Source organism: Pinus tabuliformis, chromosome 3_2 (genome assembly GCF_031772625.1).
Source record: "Pinus tabuliformis cultivar Carrire ecotype Pingquan chromosome 3_2, CPIR1, whole genome shotgun sequence".
In the NCBI taxonomy this organism is placed as follows: Eukaryota; Viridiplantae; Streptophyta; class Pinopsida; order Pinales; family Pinaceae; genus Pinus; species Pinus tabuliformis.
This window is the reverse complement of record NC_142302.1, coordinates 689,905,646-689,924,744: the sequence shown is the minus strand read 5'-3', so window position 1 is coordinate 689,924,744 and position 19,099 is coordinate 689,905,646. Positions and strand designations below refer to the sequence as shown.

The 19,099-nt window shown below is 32.8% G+C and overlaps 1 protein-coding gene across 4 annotated transcripts in view; it reads right to left on the bottom strand.

Annotated features, from left to right (window-relative positions):
• The window catches only part of LOC149182513 (MADS-box protein SOC1-like), a 104,628-nt gene that overhangs the window by 30,332 nt on the left and 55,197 nt on the right, over positions 1 to 19,099 (bottom strand). For all 4 annotated transcript variants that reach the window (XM_089418556.1, XM_089418558.1, XM_089418555.1 and 1 more), the window contains exon 2: positions 8,558 to 8,639. In XM_089418556.1, coding sequence (XP_089274682.1) covers positions 8,558 to 8,639 — 82 coding nt within the window. The remainder of the gene's footprint in view (positions 1 to 8,557; positions 8,640 to 19,099) is intronic.

Below are 19,099 nucleotides of genomic sequence, written 5' to 3'. Positions count from 1 at the left end.
ACGAGTGGAGAACTAGTCCTTGTGGTCTGTAAGACAAAATTTATAACTGGCCAAAAAACAACTAGTTTGATCTTCTTGTGTACTTTAGAGAATGGTTGTTGTCATTTTTTTAATGCGCTATTTGGAATTAATTTTCCAACATTCCCTTTTAATCAGAATCATCGATATTCACTATGCCCAAACAATTTTCGGATGGACAAATTTATTTCTTTCCTGTGACCTATAGTGTTGCAAAACAATTTCTCCATTTTTAATCACCTCTCTAATAAAATGATACTTAGTCTCAATGCGTTCGATCCTTTTGTGAAAAAAAAAAATATTGGACAACAATTATTGGATTGCTATCATAGTAAACTATTGTCTTTCCTTCTTGTCTCTGTCATAAATTTGTGAGCATACTTCTAATCCAAATTGCTTGTCATGTTGTTGTTGTTGCAACAACATATTTAGCTTTTGTTGTCGATAGTGACACTATTGGTTGTTTCTTGGAAGCTCGTGAAATGGCTCCCAAACCCATGTGAAATACATACCATGATGTGCTCTTTCAATCATCAAAACTTCATGCCCAGTCACTGTCAGTGTAACCAACCATCATGAAATCATTTGTTGTGGTGTACAAAATATCATATTCCTTTGTCACATTGACATACCATAGTATTCTTTTGGTTGCTTGCAAATGTCTCTCCTTTGCTCTCTCCATGAATCTTGACACTCAACTCACTGCATACATTATAGCCAGCCTAGTTGTTGCTAAATACATCAAATTGTCAACCATACTTTTGTGTAAATTCATATTGAAACTGTTGTTACAATCTTGTTTACCTAATTTCAATCCCATGAAAGTTGGAGTTGTCATAGGCTTCTTGTCCTGCATATTAAACCTCTTCAAAAAATTTAAGGCATACTTTGCTTGAGAAATAATGATCCCATTTTCTATTTGCTTCACTTCTATGCCCAAAAAGTATGTGAACAACCCAAAATTTATCATTTCAAACTAATTTTTCATAATTTTTTGAAGTCAACAATGAGAAGATCATCATTCCCACTGAAAATAAAATCATCTACAAATAAAACAACAATAAGAAGCTTACTATCACTCTCTTTGATGTAAAGAGTAGGCTCACCATTACATTTTCATAGTCATTATCCAACAAGTATACATCTACCTAGTTGTACCATGTGCACGGTGCTTGCTTCAACCCATAAGGAGATTTCTTCAACCTGTACACTTTGTCTTCTTGGCCTTTCACCTCATAACCAAGTGGCTACACCACATATACTTCTTCTTTCAACATTCCATTCAATAATGTTGACTTTGCATCCATTTGGTACACCTTCCATCTATGTTATGTAGCTATTGACAAAATTGTGCATATTACGGTGCTTGCTTCAACCCATAAGGAGATTGTTTCAACCTGTACACTTTGTCTTCTTGGCGTTGCACCTCATAACTAGGTGGCTACACCACATATTCTTCCTCTTTCAACATTCCATTCAATAATGTTGACTTTGCATCCATTTGGTACACCTTCCACCTATGTTGTGTAGCTATTGACAACATTGTGTGTATTGTCTCCATTCTGATGACTAGCACAAATGTATCTGCATAATTTCTTGTGTGTTGTTTATTATATCCTTTGAGAACCAACCTTGCTTTATGCCTTTGTATCTTTCCTACAACATTGTTTTTTGTCTTATAGACCCATTTGACACCTATAACTTATTTTCCTTTTGGAAGCTCCACTAACTCCCATGTGTCATTCCTTTATTTTGCTTCCATTTCTTCATTCATTGATGCAACCCATTCTTCTTCTTTTAAAACATCTTCAAAATAAATTGGGTCACCTACATGACAAAATAATGCAAATAAAGAATTTAATCCTGCACGACTGTCAACTTCATTGTGCTCATAAATTTTACATAAACTTCTGAATTTATGTCTTCTCACGCTTGTAGAACAAGGACTTGACATGTCACTTGATGTTGTGCTTACAGAAGATGATGATGTGGGTCATTACGTTGCACTTGGAGTAGTATTTTCTTGACTGCGTGGCATTGTCCTATTTCTTGTTGATGCTGTTACCTGATAACTCATTTGTTGAGGTTGAACATATGTAGGAGGAGTTGCCAACAAGGAATTACTTACTACTGTTATTCCTCTTTATCTTTTTATAGTAAACTTGCTTTTATATTGATTGTCTTCTCCAAACTTCCATCACATTCTTCTTCATCTATGAACTGCATATCTCTTTTGATTATGACCTTCTTGGTTAATAGATTGTAGAGCTTGTAAGCCTTGGATTCATCACTATATGCCACAGGTATGCATTTCTCCCTCTTGTTGTCCAACTTATTCCTTAATTCTTCTAGGACATGTGCATATGCCACACATGAAAACACTATCATATGAGTGACATTATGATTCCTTCCACTCCATGTTTCTTCAAGAATCATATTTTTAACATTTTTGGTTGAACACATATTTATAATGTATTTTGCGCAAGCGACAACTTCAGCTCAATAACCATTTGGCAAATGCTTTTCCTTCAACATACTTCTTGCCATTTCCATAATGACCCTATTTTTCCTTTCTCCGACACCATTTTTCTAAGGTTCCAAGGGTGTCTTTTCCCTTGTTGACTTTCCTATTGGAAATGATTCTCTATGTTGTTCACTCAAGATGCATCCTTCACATAAGTTTTCTAGTTTTGCTATGTGTGGCAATCCCTTCACCATGACTTTCATATATAACAAATTTAATCCTTTAAAATTAAGATGACCAAATCTTAAATGCAATAACCAATTTTCATCCTTGACCTCTGTTTGAAAATTTGTTTGTGTAACAGTAGTTACCATCCTTTCATCTTGTGAATCCATTGACAGTTGTGCTTCTTCCTTTAGATATGGTTTTATCTTCAAGGGAAGCATTTTATTTCTTCTCATTTTCACTTTTGCAATCAGTTTCTTTCTTGGAAATTTATCCAATATTGTGCATTCACCATTTTTGAAAAAGACATCGTAGCCCTTTTGCATGAGTTGTCCAATGCTTATGAGATTGGGTTGTAATCTTGGAACAAAATAGACATCTGAAATATATTTCTTCTTTCCCTTTTTTGTTAGAATGTTGACTCTTCCTTTTCCCATAACAAACACTTAATTATCAATGCCAAATGTCACTTAAAATTTCACAATTTCATCTACATTGGAAAACATTTCTATGTTCCCTATCATGTGGTTGTTGCACCCTAAATCTAAAAGCCATACATATTTTTGCTTCTCTTATGCTACATTGCAAGCTAAAAACATTTTGTCTTGGTTTTGATTTTCCTTTGTGAAATTTGCATTTGGTTTGTTAGTAAGATCATGTTGTTTCTTCCTACATCCATTTGCATAATTTCCATACTTCTTACAATAATGACATTGAAATTAAGATTTATCATACCTCTGACCTTGTGCTTGATTTTGGCTTGGACCTTCACTTGGATTTTGATTTTTGCCTCTTCCACTTGAGCTTGAAGGGCTCCCTCTTCTACCTCTATGTGGACTTCTTCCTCTAGCATTTGATCTTTCTTTGCATCTACCTTGACCAATGGGAACTTGTGTCTCGAAAGCATGATCCAATGAAGTATTTGATGCTCTATTCAGACTATGTTCATGAGAAATGAGTGATGAGTGAAGCTCATCCACTGAAAATTGTTTAATATCATTTTGTCTTTTCTATGGCCACAACAATAACATCAAATCTTGATGGAAAACTCAAAATTTTCTCAATTGTCCCTCCATTCTTCAAGTGCCTCGCCATGAGACCTAATTTGAGTAACGAGTCCAATAAATTGTGTGAAAAGTGAGTTTATCTTCTCAGACTCAATGCATATAGTTTCAAAATATCTTCTTAACATTTGCAGCTTGGCAGTCTTCACTTTTTCCATGCCTAGATAGATTGTATGGAGAATGTCCTAAGCTCGCTTGGAATTTGTTGCCACTGAAATCCTTGGAAATATGAACTCATGCATAGCTTGAAAGATGTAGAAAAAGGCTTCAGAGTCTTTCTTCCTAATGTCTCTCAGAAAGTCCTTTTTCTCTTGTGTCAAAACATTATATGTTATTGCATCTGCTGCTTTTGCAAATCCATTCTCCACCAAATTCCAAGTGTCTTGAGAAGAAGACAAAGCCTTCATTGTGATAATCCAACAATCATAATTTTTGCCATCGAACTGAGGCATTTGTGGTTGGTCAAGTTTGTAAGTTTGTGCTTGATGTTGCTGTCATCTTTAAATGTTGAATAAAAATTCCTTGATTGCAATTTTTTTGTAAATATGCCTTCAAAACAACCTTTAACACCAAAATTCCTTGCAATAAAAATTTGTTCCCAAATTTAAGTCTTGAACGTACTATGATACCACTGTTTAATTTTGAGATAGAAGGTAAAACGAGAAATCAATGCACAGTAACAACGCCCAGTAAAACAGAGTAAGTAAAATACGGTGAGGTAAAACTGGAAATACACAGTAAAACAGAGGAAGCAAAATACTGTGAGGTAAAACTGGAAATATGTCTCTCTGATTGAGTGTACCATAATACTTTGTATTAAGATCTCATGTGAGCTAAAATGTGCGACTTCTGTTGCAGTGGAAAATAAAAAATTTACACACTTTAATTGCTCTCTGGTTTTTATGTTGTAATAACAACACACTGTAACAACTAGTAAATTTTTGTTTTCCTCACCAGCCGACAACAATATTCTCCACGATTTACTCCTCCCTGTTTCAGAACTTCAACCCCTTATAACAACTAAAAGCTATTTTGCATAATATTCAAACATACATTCATGTAATAATAATATGACAAGAGTGAGATTAAAAAGAAGGTATGGCAGGCATGTTCACGAACTTAATTATTTTCACTTTTCATATGGCAATTTTCATTTACCAACTTTGCAATACTAAGATTAAAAACAAGGTATGGCTGGCATGTTCATGACTTAATTATTTTGACTTTTCATATGTTGAGCTGTAAATGCTCTAGTTGTGCACTACATCCTCGTAGTTTTCATTTAGAATTTCTGCCATGATTTTCTTCTGTTCTTAAATGTTTGATATGTTGCATGTGTAGAGAACTTGTACGCAAGAGTGGATAACTCATCCTTATGACCTGCAAAGAAAAATCTGTAACCTGCTACAAAAACTGCTTCATTGATCTGCTTGTGTACTTCTGAGAATGGTTGTTGCCAGTTGTTTAATGGAGTGGTTGGGAGTAATTTTCCAACAATCTGCTGTAAGGTTTTGTCCCTTTTGCATGACGCGGTCATATTTGTTCTATCTACTGTGAGGTTTATCTTATGCGATGATAGGTGTTCTATCTGCTATGAGATTTATCTTATGCGACGGGAGGTTTTAGGATATTGAATATTTTAGTAAATTAAATATTCTGATATGTTCGTGATGTTTTTTTCCCAATTTAAAATATCTATGTATTTTTTGTTTGTTTTATTTCCTTCGCTACGTACATCTTAGAATCTCATGCTTATGCTTTTTAGATAACATACCTATAAGACACTCCCAACCTCGAAATTGTTCAGCCCGTCCCCTTCAGATGATCTACCTATATGATACTCCCAAACTCAAAATTGTGCAGCTCCTGAACACGTTCTTTCTTCTATCATCCTCTGGTCGATGGTTAACACTATGATTGCCGGGGATTTCCATGAAGAAGATCCAACCCTGTGAATGGTGAATTATGCTCACTATGAAATGGATTGATGCTCTTTCATTCATCAATTTTCAACGAAAATAATTATTTTTCATTTTGATGAGTCACGCAGCTTGTAGAACAAAAGATCTGAGATGTGGGATCCTCTATGTGGACCGAAAAATTATATGGCAGTGACAACTACAATTCATTTTTGTTCACAGACACGCACCGAAAAATTAAATTAGCACATGTTACGATATCCTTGTACCTCTAATGTACAGTTTTAACATCTTTCACAAATAATTTTATGAAAAATATACGCAGCTAAATGCAAATTCATGATATCTACACGTGGGCAGAAAGCTTACAGATACTATTTTTTGATATGACGGCTCGAACATAGTCAACTATTCTTCCATGGACACATAGCCATAGCATCCACAATAGCCTCATTTGTTCTACCAGACCATTCTGTTACTTTCCTTAAACTACCCAAGTCCCTCTTAACATTTCTGCCACTTCTATGTTGAGATTTTCTGTTTGTAGCAAAATAGGAAAAATCTCAGCTGATGACAACAATAGAATTCAGGTCCTAGATTAACTCCAGGTTGTTGGGAGAGAGTTAATGCCTCTTATATTTGATGTGAGGGAGTTAATGAGGCTGTTAGATTCTCTATGCTATATAACAGGCAACCATTCCGATGGTTTGCTGAGAGTGTGAGAGTTTTATGAGGTTTTCATTATGTAATCTCCAATTTGATTAATAAATTCCTGATGCCTATGTTTGGTGGACGTAGTCCAAATTGGTTAGGTGAACCACGTTAAAAATTGTGTTTACTGTGCATGATTAATTCTGCTGTGTGTTTATTTATTTTGTTTGCAGATAGACAGTTCTTCCTAGGTAAGTTGTAGCTCCCCACTTCTTGCTTTTTCTTCATTTCCCTTTCTCAACACTATAGAGTTATGCTGAGCGTTTTTAGAATATTGAATTCTTCACATAATTCCTCGTCAAAACCTCCCGCCTCTTTACTATTTTGGTAGTATTGACTTTATTTCTCGCTTTTTCGTTACCTTAAACTGCAACGTTATGTGCTTAACCGTTTTATCGCTAATCTACCTAGATCACGGACACTATTATAATGTTTCAGAAGTCTCTCGTGCTACGAAATAATATGCGGGGCTCATGAAAGTCGGTGAATATTTTGTAATATCCCAAAGTAACAATACGCGAGCAGTAATTCACTTTATGTACACTTCTACGCCTAGCTCGATTTTACTTTAAGGAAGTTACTCTTGATTTGGAAGAGGTTATTGCGATGTCACAAAGATGTTAAAAGCGTTACGTTTTATTTAAAGTAGTATTCTGATTATAACAAAATTGGTCGGTGATAAAAGTTTTGTTCTATATTTATATAAATATAATCTTATTTGGGAAAAAAATTAATAATTATTTAAAGTTCATTGCTTATCCACTAAACAATAATTTTAATATATAGAAAATATGATTTAATTAATAGAAATTATGTTTTTCCAAAAAAAATATCAAATTTCTTTAACAAACATCAAATTCCTTGAAATAAGTTAAACAAAATCTTAAGAATAAATTAAAATAAGTTATAATTTTACAGTTACCAAAATATAATGAACTTGCTTTCTATAACAACATTGAAAAAGATGAATTTCATGATGTTAAATATAGATGTTTAGATAAACTTGCAAATTGATTATCAAAACATAACCCTAATCTCCATCCTACATTACATTTTATGTTCAAAGACTATAATAATATTGATGATGATGAATTTCATGATGTTAAATATAGATTTCTAAATAAACTTGCAAATTAATTAGAAAAACATAACCCTAATCTCAATTCTACATTACATTTAAAGTTCAAAGACTCTAAATAAATGAAATGTAGGAATTAAATAGATAGACCAAATCTTGTAAATGTGTAACTTATTCACTTCCTATTTTTATAGATACATATACTTCCTAGATATTATTTTAATATTATTAGATTTAACATTAAATCCATTCTTAACAAATCCTAAATTATTATTAAATAACTTTTTAATGTTTTCCAATAATTCATGTATGTAATTCTCCTTATTATTCTTTTATATGTCTCAAACAAACTTGTCACATTACATACACTATTTACACTCTCAAGTAACATAATAATCTTTTTTTTAATTTTTTACTATTCATATCTCATAAAAACCATCATAAAAACAATGAAATTACAGACATTAAAAAAAATGGAAGTACAGTCATTAAAGAAAAGTAAAAGTTAAATTTTTTACTATTCATATCTCATAAAAACCATCATAAAAACAATGAAATTACAGACATTATAAAAACAATGAAATTACAGACATTAAAAAAAATGGAAGTACAGTTATTAAAGAAAAGTAAAAGTATAATAAAAAGACCAAATATTGTTGTCCATTAAATACCTCAATGTTTAATACGTTGGTCAAAGTGCTTCTGCAAATATCTTGTTCTCATTTACCTCACAAGTGGGCAAATTCCAATGTAAAAGCTAATTTATTTTTTAAGTTAATTTGTATTCAAAATTTGGTCCTATGTTTGTTTTCAACATGAACAAACTTTAATATCTATTATTTCATATTAACGACACAGACCAAGAAAAGCAACCCAGTAAAATATGTAAGATCCAGATTGGAATTAGTATTCATGAAGAAGCATATGGATAGCATAACCGTCAATACCATATGCTAATTATCTGTCGACAATGCAACATCTTTATATAGAAAGTAATCATTCTTATAACTGCGTCTTTCTTGATAGTACACAACAGAGATTTCAGCTTTCTACGATGATTGTAAACAGAAGCACATACCTCGGTGTTTTGAAGCGAGGAAGGCATCGAGTTTGTGGTTGTTCCCGTTTGTACCCGGTATTTTGCCAGAATTGTGGTGACGCTTCTCACAAAATAAAATTACATCCAAGCAATTTGTAAGTGTAAAATGAAAAAGCATCGAAATATAAATTATCTCTTGAATCATATCAAAAAAATCAATATTCCCATTTATACTTTGAAAATCCATTTAATTGGAACAAAACATTAGGGAGGGTACGTTAGCCTCTCCATTTCGAAATAATATAAAAACAAATATTCACTGTAGTGGGATTCAAAGTCAGACTTTTAAGTGAACTTGGACACATAATGTTATAATGAAAATAGAATTGATGAGATCTAAATTAGATGATATACTAGATGATAAAAATCCAGAAGGACACGAAGCGTTCTCATACTGTAATAAATTTCGTGTCATAAAAGTAAGAAAACCGAATACATGGTCCAAGGTTCGTGAACACTTCAGGAGAAAGCCAATTATTCTGGACACTGTACAAGAAAACTTGGTACTTGTTTAGAGGTTACAGAGAAAAAGGAAATCCCTTTGTAAGACACTATCCGTAAGAGAAGGCATTATTGTTGACACTTGACAGGAAAAATTAGTACCTCGTAGGGATTACAGACAAAAGACAATATTGTCGGAAGATACCATGAATAACATAAACTTTTGTTTCTTAAAAGGTCCGCAGGTTTCGTTACAGTTCTGTTGGTTTGTGGATTTCTGCAAGACAGGACACAATGACAAAACAATTACAGTGCTAACAAAAACGAGACATGAATTTATAAATGATTGAAATGCCAAAGCCCGAGGTCAATTACCACTACGCAGCTACAGGTGCCTTACAACACTGGTTGTTCATCTCTTCTATCCTTAATCACCTACATTTATACAAACAACTATGTCGGTTAATTGTGTTATGGCGGTGTTGCTCTTTCGAATTTAATCAAGGTGAGGCGGTGTACCACGGTGACGTGGTGTGTGACGGTGAGATGGTGCCTCAGTGAATGATTGATTTGACAGAGAGGTGTAATTATTTCTAACATTCTCTCTTATTTACGATTGACAATTTGAACATGACTTAACATAACTTCTAAGTATCAGTTAGGATTACAATGACTCAAAATATTGACATCAACTTTTGTGTTGGATTTTTTTCCTTTTATTCCAAATCCTGTATCCTCTCAATAGCTTCATCTTTTGTAGGCTCCAAATTTCAGTTTCTTCATTCGTTGTTGCAGCTATTCCATAGTTAAATCATTTTTTATCATAAAAACATAGAAAATTGTTTAAGTCTATCCATGGATGTCCTCTACTTCTTCAAAAAAATCTGCTTGTATGTGGACTATTGCCATATGTTATTTTCTATAGTTTGACTTTTATCATTAATTTTTTGATTGTCAATTTGCTGCAACATAGATCCCTACTCAAATTTTATCTCTTCACAACTCCAATACATTAAAATTTCATTGACATTTTCATTTTCTACATTGTCCATGTTGTCTTAACATTCATTGTTGCAACTTCTATGCAGACTTCATCAACACATGGTGTTTCAAGCCATGCTTTAAGGAACCTTAACTCTTTTTCATATTTGTTGCTTCTTCATGGTTGTTGCTAACCTCTGCACACTCAAAATCAATGTTAAGTTTATATAAAGAAACATCTTCAAACCATATTGATTCCATTCATTATGCTCTGCAATGAGAGTTGTCTCCTCTTGCGCTTTCTTCTCTCCTTGTGTCACACCTTTCTCTGCTTCTGGCATTACATCATAATCTTCATTTTCCACTTTTTTATTAACCTCTGCTACTGCAAACAAGTTACTTTCCACTTGGTTTCCAAACACAATTGGGTTTCTCTCACCAAATAACAACATATCAATAAAACGTTTTCCTTGCATCATATGCAACCACTGATAACTAGTTAATTGTTCTCCATCAAAGTTATCATCCGCAACATCAATTGCTTGACACACCAAATAACTTCTTTCTCCACTGGTATCTTTATCTATGCCAAAATCAACTACTCCTACTAACACACCAACATTTTCATCAACATGCAAGTGGGATTTATGAAACTCTTCATCTTTCTATAAATCTACTACTACATATCAACTTTCCTTTTCATCGTCAAGCATTGCTACAACATGTTTTACAACACTACTATAGTTGACTTGATTACTCCCCTTTACACCAAAAGTTATCTCAAGGATCTCAAAGCCTCCTTTATTGTCTTTTCATCTGCAATGAGGGGAAGAATGTTGTCATCTACACATCCTTTTATGCATTCAAATGCTAAGACATTACTTTTCCTTCTGGTTTCCAACTCTTTGAAATAGACTTCAAACAAGTCTTGTTGTTGTTTTGACTTTCTCAACCTCTTGGATTTTCCCATTTATTTAATCACCTTATACTTTATAATGTTCACCAAACAATAAGTTACAAGTTACAACTCTTCCACAACTCTTCGATACTCAATACTAAGTGATGAAAAAAAAATACCAGAATTACACTAGATAGAAACTCACTCCTCTAAACACACTTCATGTAGCAAGCTCTAGGAAACAAAGTTCACGAGTTCAGTATACAATGCATAGGTCCTCAACTTTCAGCATATATAGGAGTCACTCCTCTATAACAGCTCGTGCACTTCAACAGTAAACTCACACAAGTTACACATGCAAGCTCAATTTAGGGTTGCAAAGAATATGCCTCAACAATCTTTTCCTTGATATGTTTGTAGCTCTCCAGGATCATGACAATACATAATGATGTTGGCTTATGACAACAACTAATCTCGATGGTGCATACAACCAAATAATAGATAATAATACTTTGTCTCCAATTTTTTGGCTTGATTCACGGTGGTAGAGGACGAATGGCCAAAAATGGTTCGACTCCCAAAAGATAATTGTGGCGGGACTATGACCTTTTGAAAAAAATACCAATTTGAAAGGATGAGATGTATGGGCAACTACAACTTCCATGACAACTTTTCACTTGAGACAATATCCAAATGCACAACTTGGTCCAATCAAACGCCATCTAGGACTGTGTTGCTTGACCTCTCATTCTCACTAGTACTTCAAAACTAAAACTCGATGAGTCGATTATGGCTAACCTAGTAATGAAATATCCGCTCCCATACCATATTTTGATATTGTAAACTGCTAGGAGATTTGAATGTTGGAAAGGAAAGGTGTTCTTTTTAAGAGGGGAAGATGTAATACCTTTTTGTTTTTCTGTAAGTATTGCTTGTTTAGATTAAGCTATTTTTAATTGTGATGGCCATAGAGCCATAGTGAACTCAATTTGAAATTGACTATGGTGATGTACTAAATAAGTTTTAATAATAATAATAACTGGAGATTTATTTGGGATAGAACAATTGAGTTAATGAGATCATTACCCAAATCCAGAAACTAATGTGGATGGATAAGATCAGGACAAACTTCTCTCAAATTACTCCTAAAAAGATATAGGGGTTTCTTGATGAGATTTAATATGATTGGAAGGAAAAATCTATTAAATCACTCAATGTGGAAAGAATGTCGCAGGAGAAAAAAGCCGGCTTTAATGGAAAAGAGAAGATATTTTTTTGAAAAATAGGAAAAACCCTAGGCTATTGGGTTGGAAGACCGTAGAAAGTGGGACACTGCTAATGAAATTCTATTAGGGAAGCAAGGCATAAAAATGCATTATTCAGAATCACAAGAGATTGTTGATTTTGGAGGTAATAAGATCTCAACTCGGGGGAGAACCTGTGGTGAAATTTCGTGGTTTTTTTTTATATACATAACAGAGAATTTTGTTGCATGCTATATTCATGTTTATAACCATAAATTTTGTCGCATGTTATAGTTATGTTTACAACTCAAATTGTTGTTGTATGCTATATTACTATTTATAACTAATAACACTATTGCATATTGAATTGTGGAAATAATTACAGTGATGACCTGTGGCAGGCTAAACAGGTTTTATATTTATTATATATAAATATATATATAGATAGATAGATATTGAATTTTATGCATAGGTATTTGCATTTTGCGGGAAAAGAACTCACATGATCTATAAAAGTATCTATAGTATCGATCTATGATAATTCTATTAACAATTTTCTTACATACTAATTATCATGAGTGCAAAGGTCGTAAAATATGATGATACTCCAAAAAAAATATATAGGTAGGGTAGGTCACTGCTCAGATAAATTAATTTTGCCTGAGTAAATGCCATAACCAAATTTGGCAGGGGAGGAAGTTTATCCCCGACACTTTTTGTTTAATTTTGAAGTTCAACTGAGTCCGGAGGCGAACTTCTCAATGGTCGTGGTTGAAATATGTCATGGTATAGTTTCTAGATAGAGGCAAAGATTTTGACCTCAGACTCATGAGGTTGTCGACCATGCAGATTGGTCGTTGAGGGCACACCTTAATATACATGTAGCGGGAAATCAATAAGTGAACTATTCCGTTCCACAAAGATCGAAAATGGTCAGTCTAGAATCTATTGATATAATTATAGTCAGTGGAATATCCCTGACATTGAAACCATATCTGAAGAATATGTAGACTACCTGATAGAATGGGCGAACTAGAACACATGATTGGTAGGAATTTTCTCTACAATTTAATGAATGAGAGAGAGAACTAACAAATTTTATTTCAGGAGTTGAGTAGATCTGGAAAACATTAATTAATTCAACAATTTAATATCGTATGCATATTCTAGTAATTAAGATACATATAGAGAGGACTTTGTCAAAGATTTGCCTAGAAAATAGTTAGAACTGTAGAATTTGTATCTTTATCATTAACTGAAAAAGGCTAAATTGCAGCCGAAGAATAAGAGAAACTTAATTACACACGCTAATTAAACATGGATAAATTCTCTTGCATTCATGGAAAATTTTAGGGGTGAATGTTGGCCGTTAGCCAAAATTAAGGGGTTTTAAATTTTTAGTGGGAGAATATTTTGTATCATAGTACATTTTTACAAATCACCTCAAATAGCTCACCTTATTTTAAAGGAGGGTAAAAAAGGTAAAGCCTTTGAAATTAGGAGTTACAACCTTCCATTTGCCCTAATTTTCAATAGTAGGTTTTATTTGAGTGAATCCTATGGGCCAAATACCATATTTATAAAAGAGGTACGGTAAATTAATAAAAATATAAATAAATGAGAGGTATGGTAAAAAAAAAAAAAAAAAAAATTATTTACTCCATAAATCACTTTATATACATGCAAGGGTGTAAACAAATAAAAATATAAATAAAGTGGAGGTAGGATAAATAAATAAAAATATAAATAAACTAGGAGTATGGTAAATAAATAAAACTTCTTTTTATATTTAGCCCGGCTCAAAAAAGAGGTTTTATTTAAATGAATCCTATGGGCCAAATATCATATTTGTAAAAGAGGTATGGTAAATTAAAAAAAATATAAATAAACTAGAGGTATGGTAAAAAAATAAAACATTTTTTTATATTTACTCTGTAAGTCACCTTATATTTATGAACACTCAAAAAATGCATTTTATTTAGGTGAAACCTATGGGAAAAATACTATGGGCCAAATACTATTGGCTAGATTATTATTAATACCATGAAAAAAACATTATTAACCCTAATATTAGTATTAATAAAAATAAAAATGGCACATGGTATTGACCCATGGTATTCACATGGAATGTAACCTATTTAAATGGGGGAATTAAACTAGCATAGATCCATCTTTACTCTAGATCTACTAAGCCCTAAGAGGGATCAAATGCAAACTAGCATAGAGTGAAAAAATATTTGATCCCTCTTGGGGCTTGGTGGATCAAGAGTAAAAATGGATGTTGTAATTTAATGTATGTTAAACATTTTAACTTGGTTAAAATAAAAATAAATTATTAATTTTATTAATTTTTATAAATTACTAAAAGTAATTTTAAGCTCCAGTTTTATGATAACCCATGGTATTGACCCATGGTAATACCATGGTATTCATGTGAGCATAGATTATTTAAAGGGAAAATTCTATCATCTTAGATCCATCTTAATTCTGGGTCTACCAAGTGTTCAGAGGGATAAATAAATTTCATCCCCCTAAGAGTGGTAGATGTGGAGTTAAGATGGATATAGGTTGGTTTTTATGATAATGAAGATATTAAATAGACTTAGGAAATTATATAGTAAAAACATCTTAAGGTGAATGGTTAAAGCTACATTTAGTCACTTCACAAAATTTGGTAAAAAATACCAATATCTCCATTAATATTGGTTTTTAAATTTTTCTGATTTAACAAAAAAAAATTCAAAACAATGAAACCTTATCACTCTTTCTGCATCACCCTCACAGAAGTTTTCTCACCATTTTTCAAACATTCTCAATAAGATATCTTCATGAAAAAGTTTAGGTACTGATGTTGGATTAGTTGTTTGAAAAATAAGCTGGTTTGTACAACGTTTCATCTTTTGTGCTATTCTTAGTTTGTCCTAATGATCTGTAGGGGTTGGAGCCACTGCACCATATTTTCCTAAAAGGTGGAGATTGTTTACCAAAAAGGAAGTTAATCTACATGTTACAACGTTGTTAAAAAATGTCAGACCTATGAGGGTAGTGAATTATGCTAATAAGCAATTTAGATTGGGAGAGACGTAATTAAATTTTATTATTTAATTGAAAATTTCCAATTAAAATAATAATAAATCCACATTTATATATTCATATATTGATTGGAAGGATTCTCACAATGGTCACTTATTTGAATTAGATCCCCTTCAAGCCTTTGGGATACCTAATACTTTCTTATATAATATATTTGGGGTTTGCTACTTGTTGGCGTGTTGGGGTAAACAAACTTGATGTGGTTTTTTATCTCACAGTTGGAGTCTATGGAATAAGAAAGAAATTTAATAACTTGAAAAAAGTGGTAACTTGACAAAAGTTGTAGAGAAAAGATTAATCTCTCCTACCTTGACAGAACTCGTTGTCAATATCAACACCTACAAGAACTTTTTTGTGGAATATTATCAAAACTAATAGAAGGATATGAAAGAGTGTATTGTAAGAACCTTGACAAACACAGCCACTGAAACTTGGAACATTGTTTGTAGGAAGAGAAAATTGTGTTTCTTTTTTCCAAACATGTATGTTAGTATATTACAGTTTAATGAATATGTTTTCGTATTATCATATATGGCTTCATAATTTAACAAAAAATTCACCAAGGCTTCACAATGTTTTATTATTCAGTAAAAGATTTGCCAAGATCTTACAAGATTTTATAATTCAGTGAAAGATTCTTCATCACTGTACAAGATAATATAATCTAGTAAGAGATTCGCCAAAAAAATTATTAATACATATTATATTATTGATAAAATTGCCTCCCATTTCTCCTATGTATCATGGGGATTAGCCCATTTATTATACATATAAATTTAGGATGATTCTTAAAATTTTCCCTGCTGGCACTCAACAAATTTCTTTAATACCAAACAAATTAACGCACAAATAATGAAAAGTTTAATCAGTACATTCTTAGAAATATCTGTAGTTATTCTCAACTTTAGCAATGGATACAAGTTGATCTTGAAATTTAACAATAAGTTTCACCATCCTTTAGTAATGCATGGATTGAATATCCTATGTGAATGAAAATAAAGTAAAACCACTCTTTGTACTGAATACATATTAAACCAGAAAGCATTGATTAGTAATAACATAACTATGCTTACTAGCTTCATGCTAGATTAGGATTTTGTTCCTTAGATCTACAATATTTTCCAAAAAAGGAAAAAAATAATAAACCACAACAACCAGCATTAGAGTGGAAACTTCAAAATGAGAGATTAAATAGATCAAAGTATGTCAGACAATAATAATCTTGTTCAAATAAAATTTCAGGAAAGTAGAACACAACCCCTCAAGGGTATCAATCCAGATCATAAAATCATACAATTGTCCCTTAACAAGAGTTTTAGGAAACATTTTGATAAACAGGAAGAAGGCATGACTCTAAGCCATATGACTATAAGTTTAAGTCGAATAACATTTCCATCTAGGAAATTTCCCATAAACCCATCATTGGAGTAGACACATCAAACCAACATATAGCAATGTGAGTGTTGGTAGTCTAAGGAGATATGTTAATTGCAAGATAATAAGAAAAAGTTAGGCATGAATATGTTCTCCATACCTGTGAAAGGAACCACAATGAGAATTACATCTATTAAATACCAATGAGACAGGTTGTTTGAAGAGCAACAGGGGATAAATTGAACTAAGCCAAACCAAAGATTTACATGTTACATGTGTAAATGCCGAGGCCTTCCCCTTTCCCATCTATGGATCGGTTAACAAAAGGAAATCAATTTTTAAACTAACCTCCACCAACTAAAAACCAAGAATTTTTTTACATTGCAAGCAAAAGAAGAATACAACGTAAGGTGGGAACATAGCTTTATTACTTGATAGAGGAATTGGTGGGTTGAGCTCTACAGAAATTGCAAAATAGACAACCCAGAATGCTGGACCCTTTCGTATGCCTTTTCCCTATATCCAGTGCAAACCAAAACCTCAATGTTTAGTATGAGAAAATTAATGGAAAAAGAATAGGATGAATTTAGAACAATGAAAACAAAATTGAATAAAGAAAATAAAATTACCTCAGGTGCGTGGGTGAACTCTTTCCATAAGGGTCAATTGTTGAGCCCCCTGGGGTTTGTAGGTTGCAAGTTCAGTTCCAAACCACACTATATCCTATGGCATAATAATAAAGGGATGGGCATTCATAGAAACACTATGAGCCATGAAAGGATTCCATTTAACCAGTGCACACACCTGTAGCACTACTAAAAGTGACATGGAATTGTGACTTACCAGGTAGCTAGTTGGCTTCGCAAATAGTCTCTCAGCATCACTTAGGGTAGAGAATAACATAAAACATCACAGAGAGAAATCGTTTAGGGGTTTAGGGTTTGGATAGTTGTGTGGTGGACCATTGGATCGCCCCGTTGCATCCTAGTCATTCATGAGAATCAATGACTACAAACCCATGTGATGGGCGTATGGCACTTGTTGAGCTGGATCACAAGGGTTGGTCATTCGTTTCCCTATATGCATCATTGTGTACACCATACGGTTGGCACACATAAAGGCTTGAGTTTATTTGCAGTGGCAGAGATCAACCAACGTATGGAATATTCATATTACAAAACCCACTATCACCATTCCCGACTAATAATACCAAGATTGTTAGGTACAAGTGCGAAACTTTGCAGGATTACTCACTCTATAAACGTTATATTCTAACCACCATCACACCAAGAGATTTTTTAAGTTAACATGAGTCACAACCTTGCCCTAGCCTAAAGCCTTAGACCGTGAAGTATACTAACAAGGTTATGGAGTATGTTGACAAGGGAAATGAAATAAACTGATTATAAGAAGCTTCTTTATAGTCATAACGAATAATTAATATTAGTGGTAACATAAAGGATATATATATATATATATATATATAATATCATGACTAAGGTGTGATCAAACAAAAGGAAAGTACTTCATGGATTTTTGCTCATTATGGGGAAAAGCACTTGATTCTTTTATAAATTTTGTCATAACTAAATAAAATAAAATAACATATAGATTAAGTAATAAAGGATTACTAATTTAATAGGACAGTAACTACAGTCAATATATTTTATTACTAATGACAATGGACAAGTTAAGTATTAAAAAAAAAAAAAAATTGTTTGGGACAGAAATCATGAGAGGACTACGAGAATAACTTATGGATTATAATTTTCTGATCTCTTCATGGCAATGCATGTGGAGTAGATAATGGAGTTGTTATATGGACTTCATTTGGAGGTCTTGATAGTAAGTAGGGCATATGATGCATTTGTTTAAGATGGTTGTGTGGATGGTTTGATGTTCTAGGAGAACAACACTTGGACACTATGGATGAAGTTTCTTGATGGATTTTAGATAATGATGATAGGGTATTATGAAATATTATGTGATGTTATTGTTTCATAAATGTTTGATGATTACATGAGGATGTTCTCTCTAATGCATTGGATGCAATGGTTGGATTTTTCACTGAATGAGTCCAAGGAATGGGTAGTACTAGTGTGTAGAGATGTGATTAATTGATGTTGGAGTATATCAGTAGGGTTCAAAGGTGGCTGAACAAGTAGATATTTTTTGTGGTAAGCATGATCACAATTACTAATTTAGAAATTGATGACAAAGTTAGGAGGGAGCTTTCCTTCCATGATTGACTTTGGTAGTTTGGATTGTTGAAGAATATAACTAGGTTGGGTCTTCATAATTGTACTTGAAGTTAAAATGTAAAATATTTGTCAAAAGAAAGAAAAAATAATTTTATTATTATTTTAATTGACTTATTAAAGCATGGGTTTCATGTTTGGGTCAATTGTTATAGGCCAAGCCTCCATTGTAGGCTAAAGATTTTTGTCAAAGTTAATTTTTGAATTCTCCTCCATCCACCCAAGTCTCCTT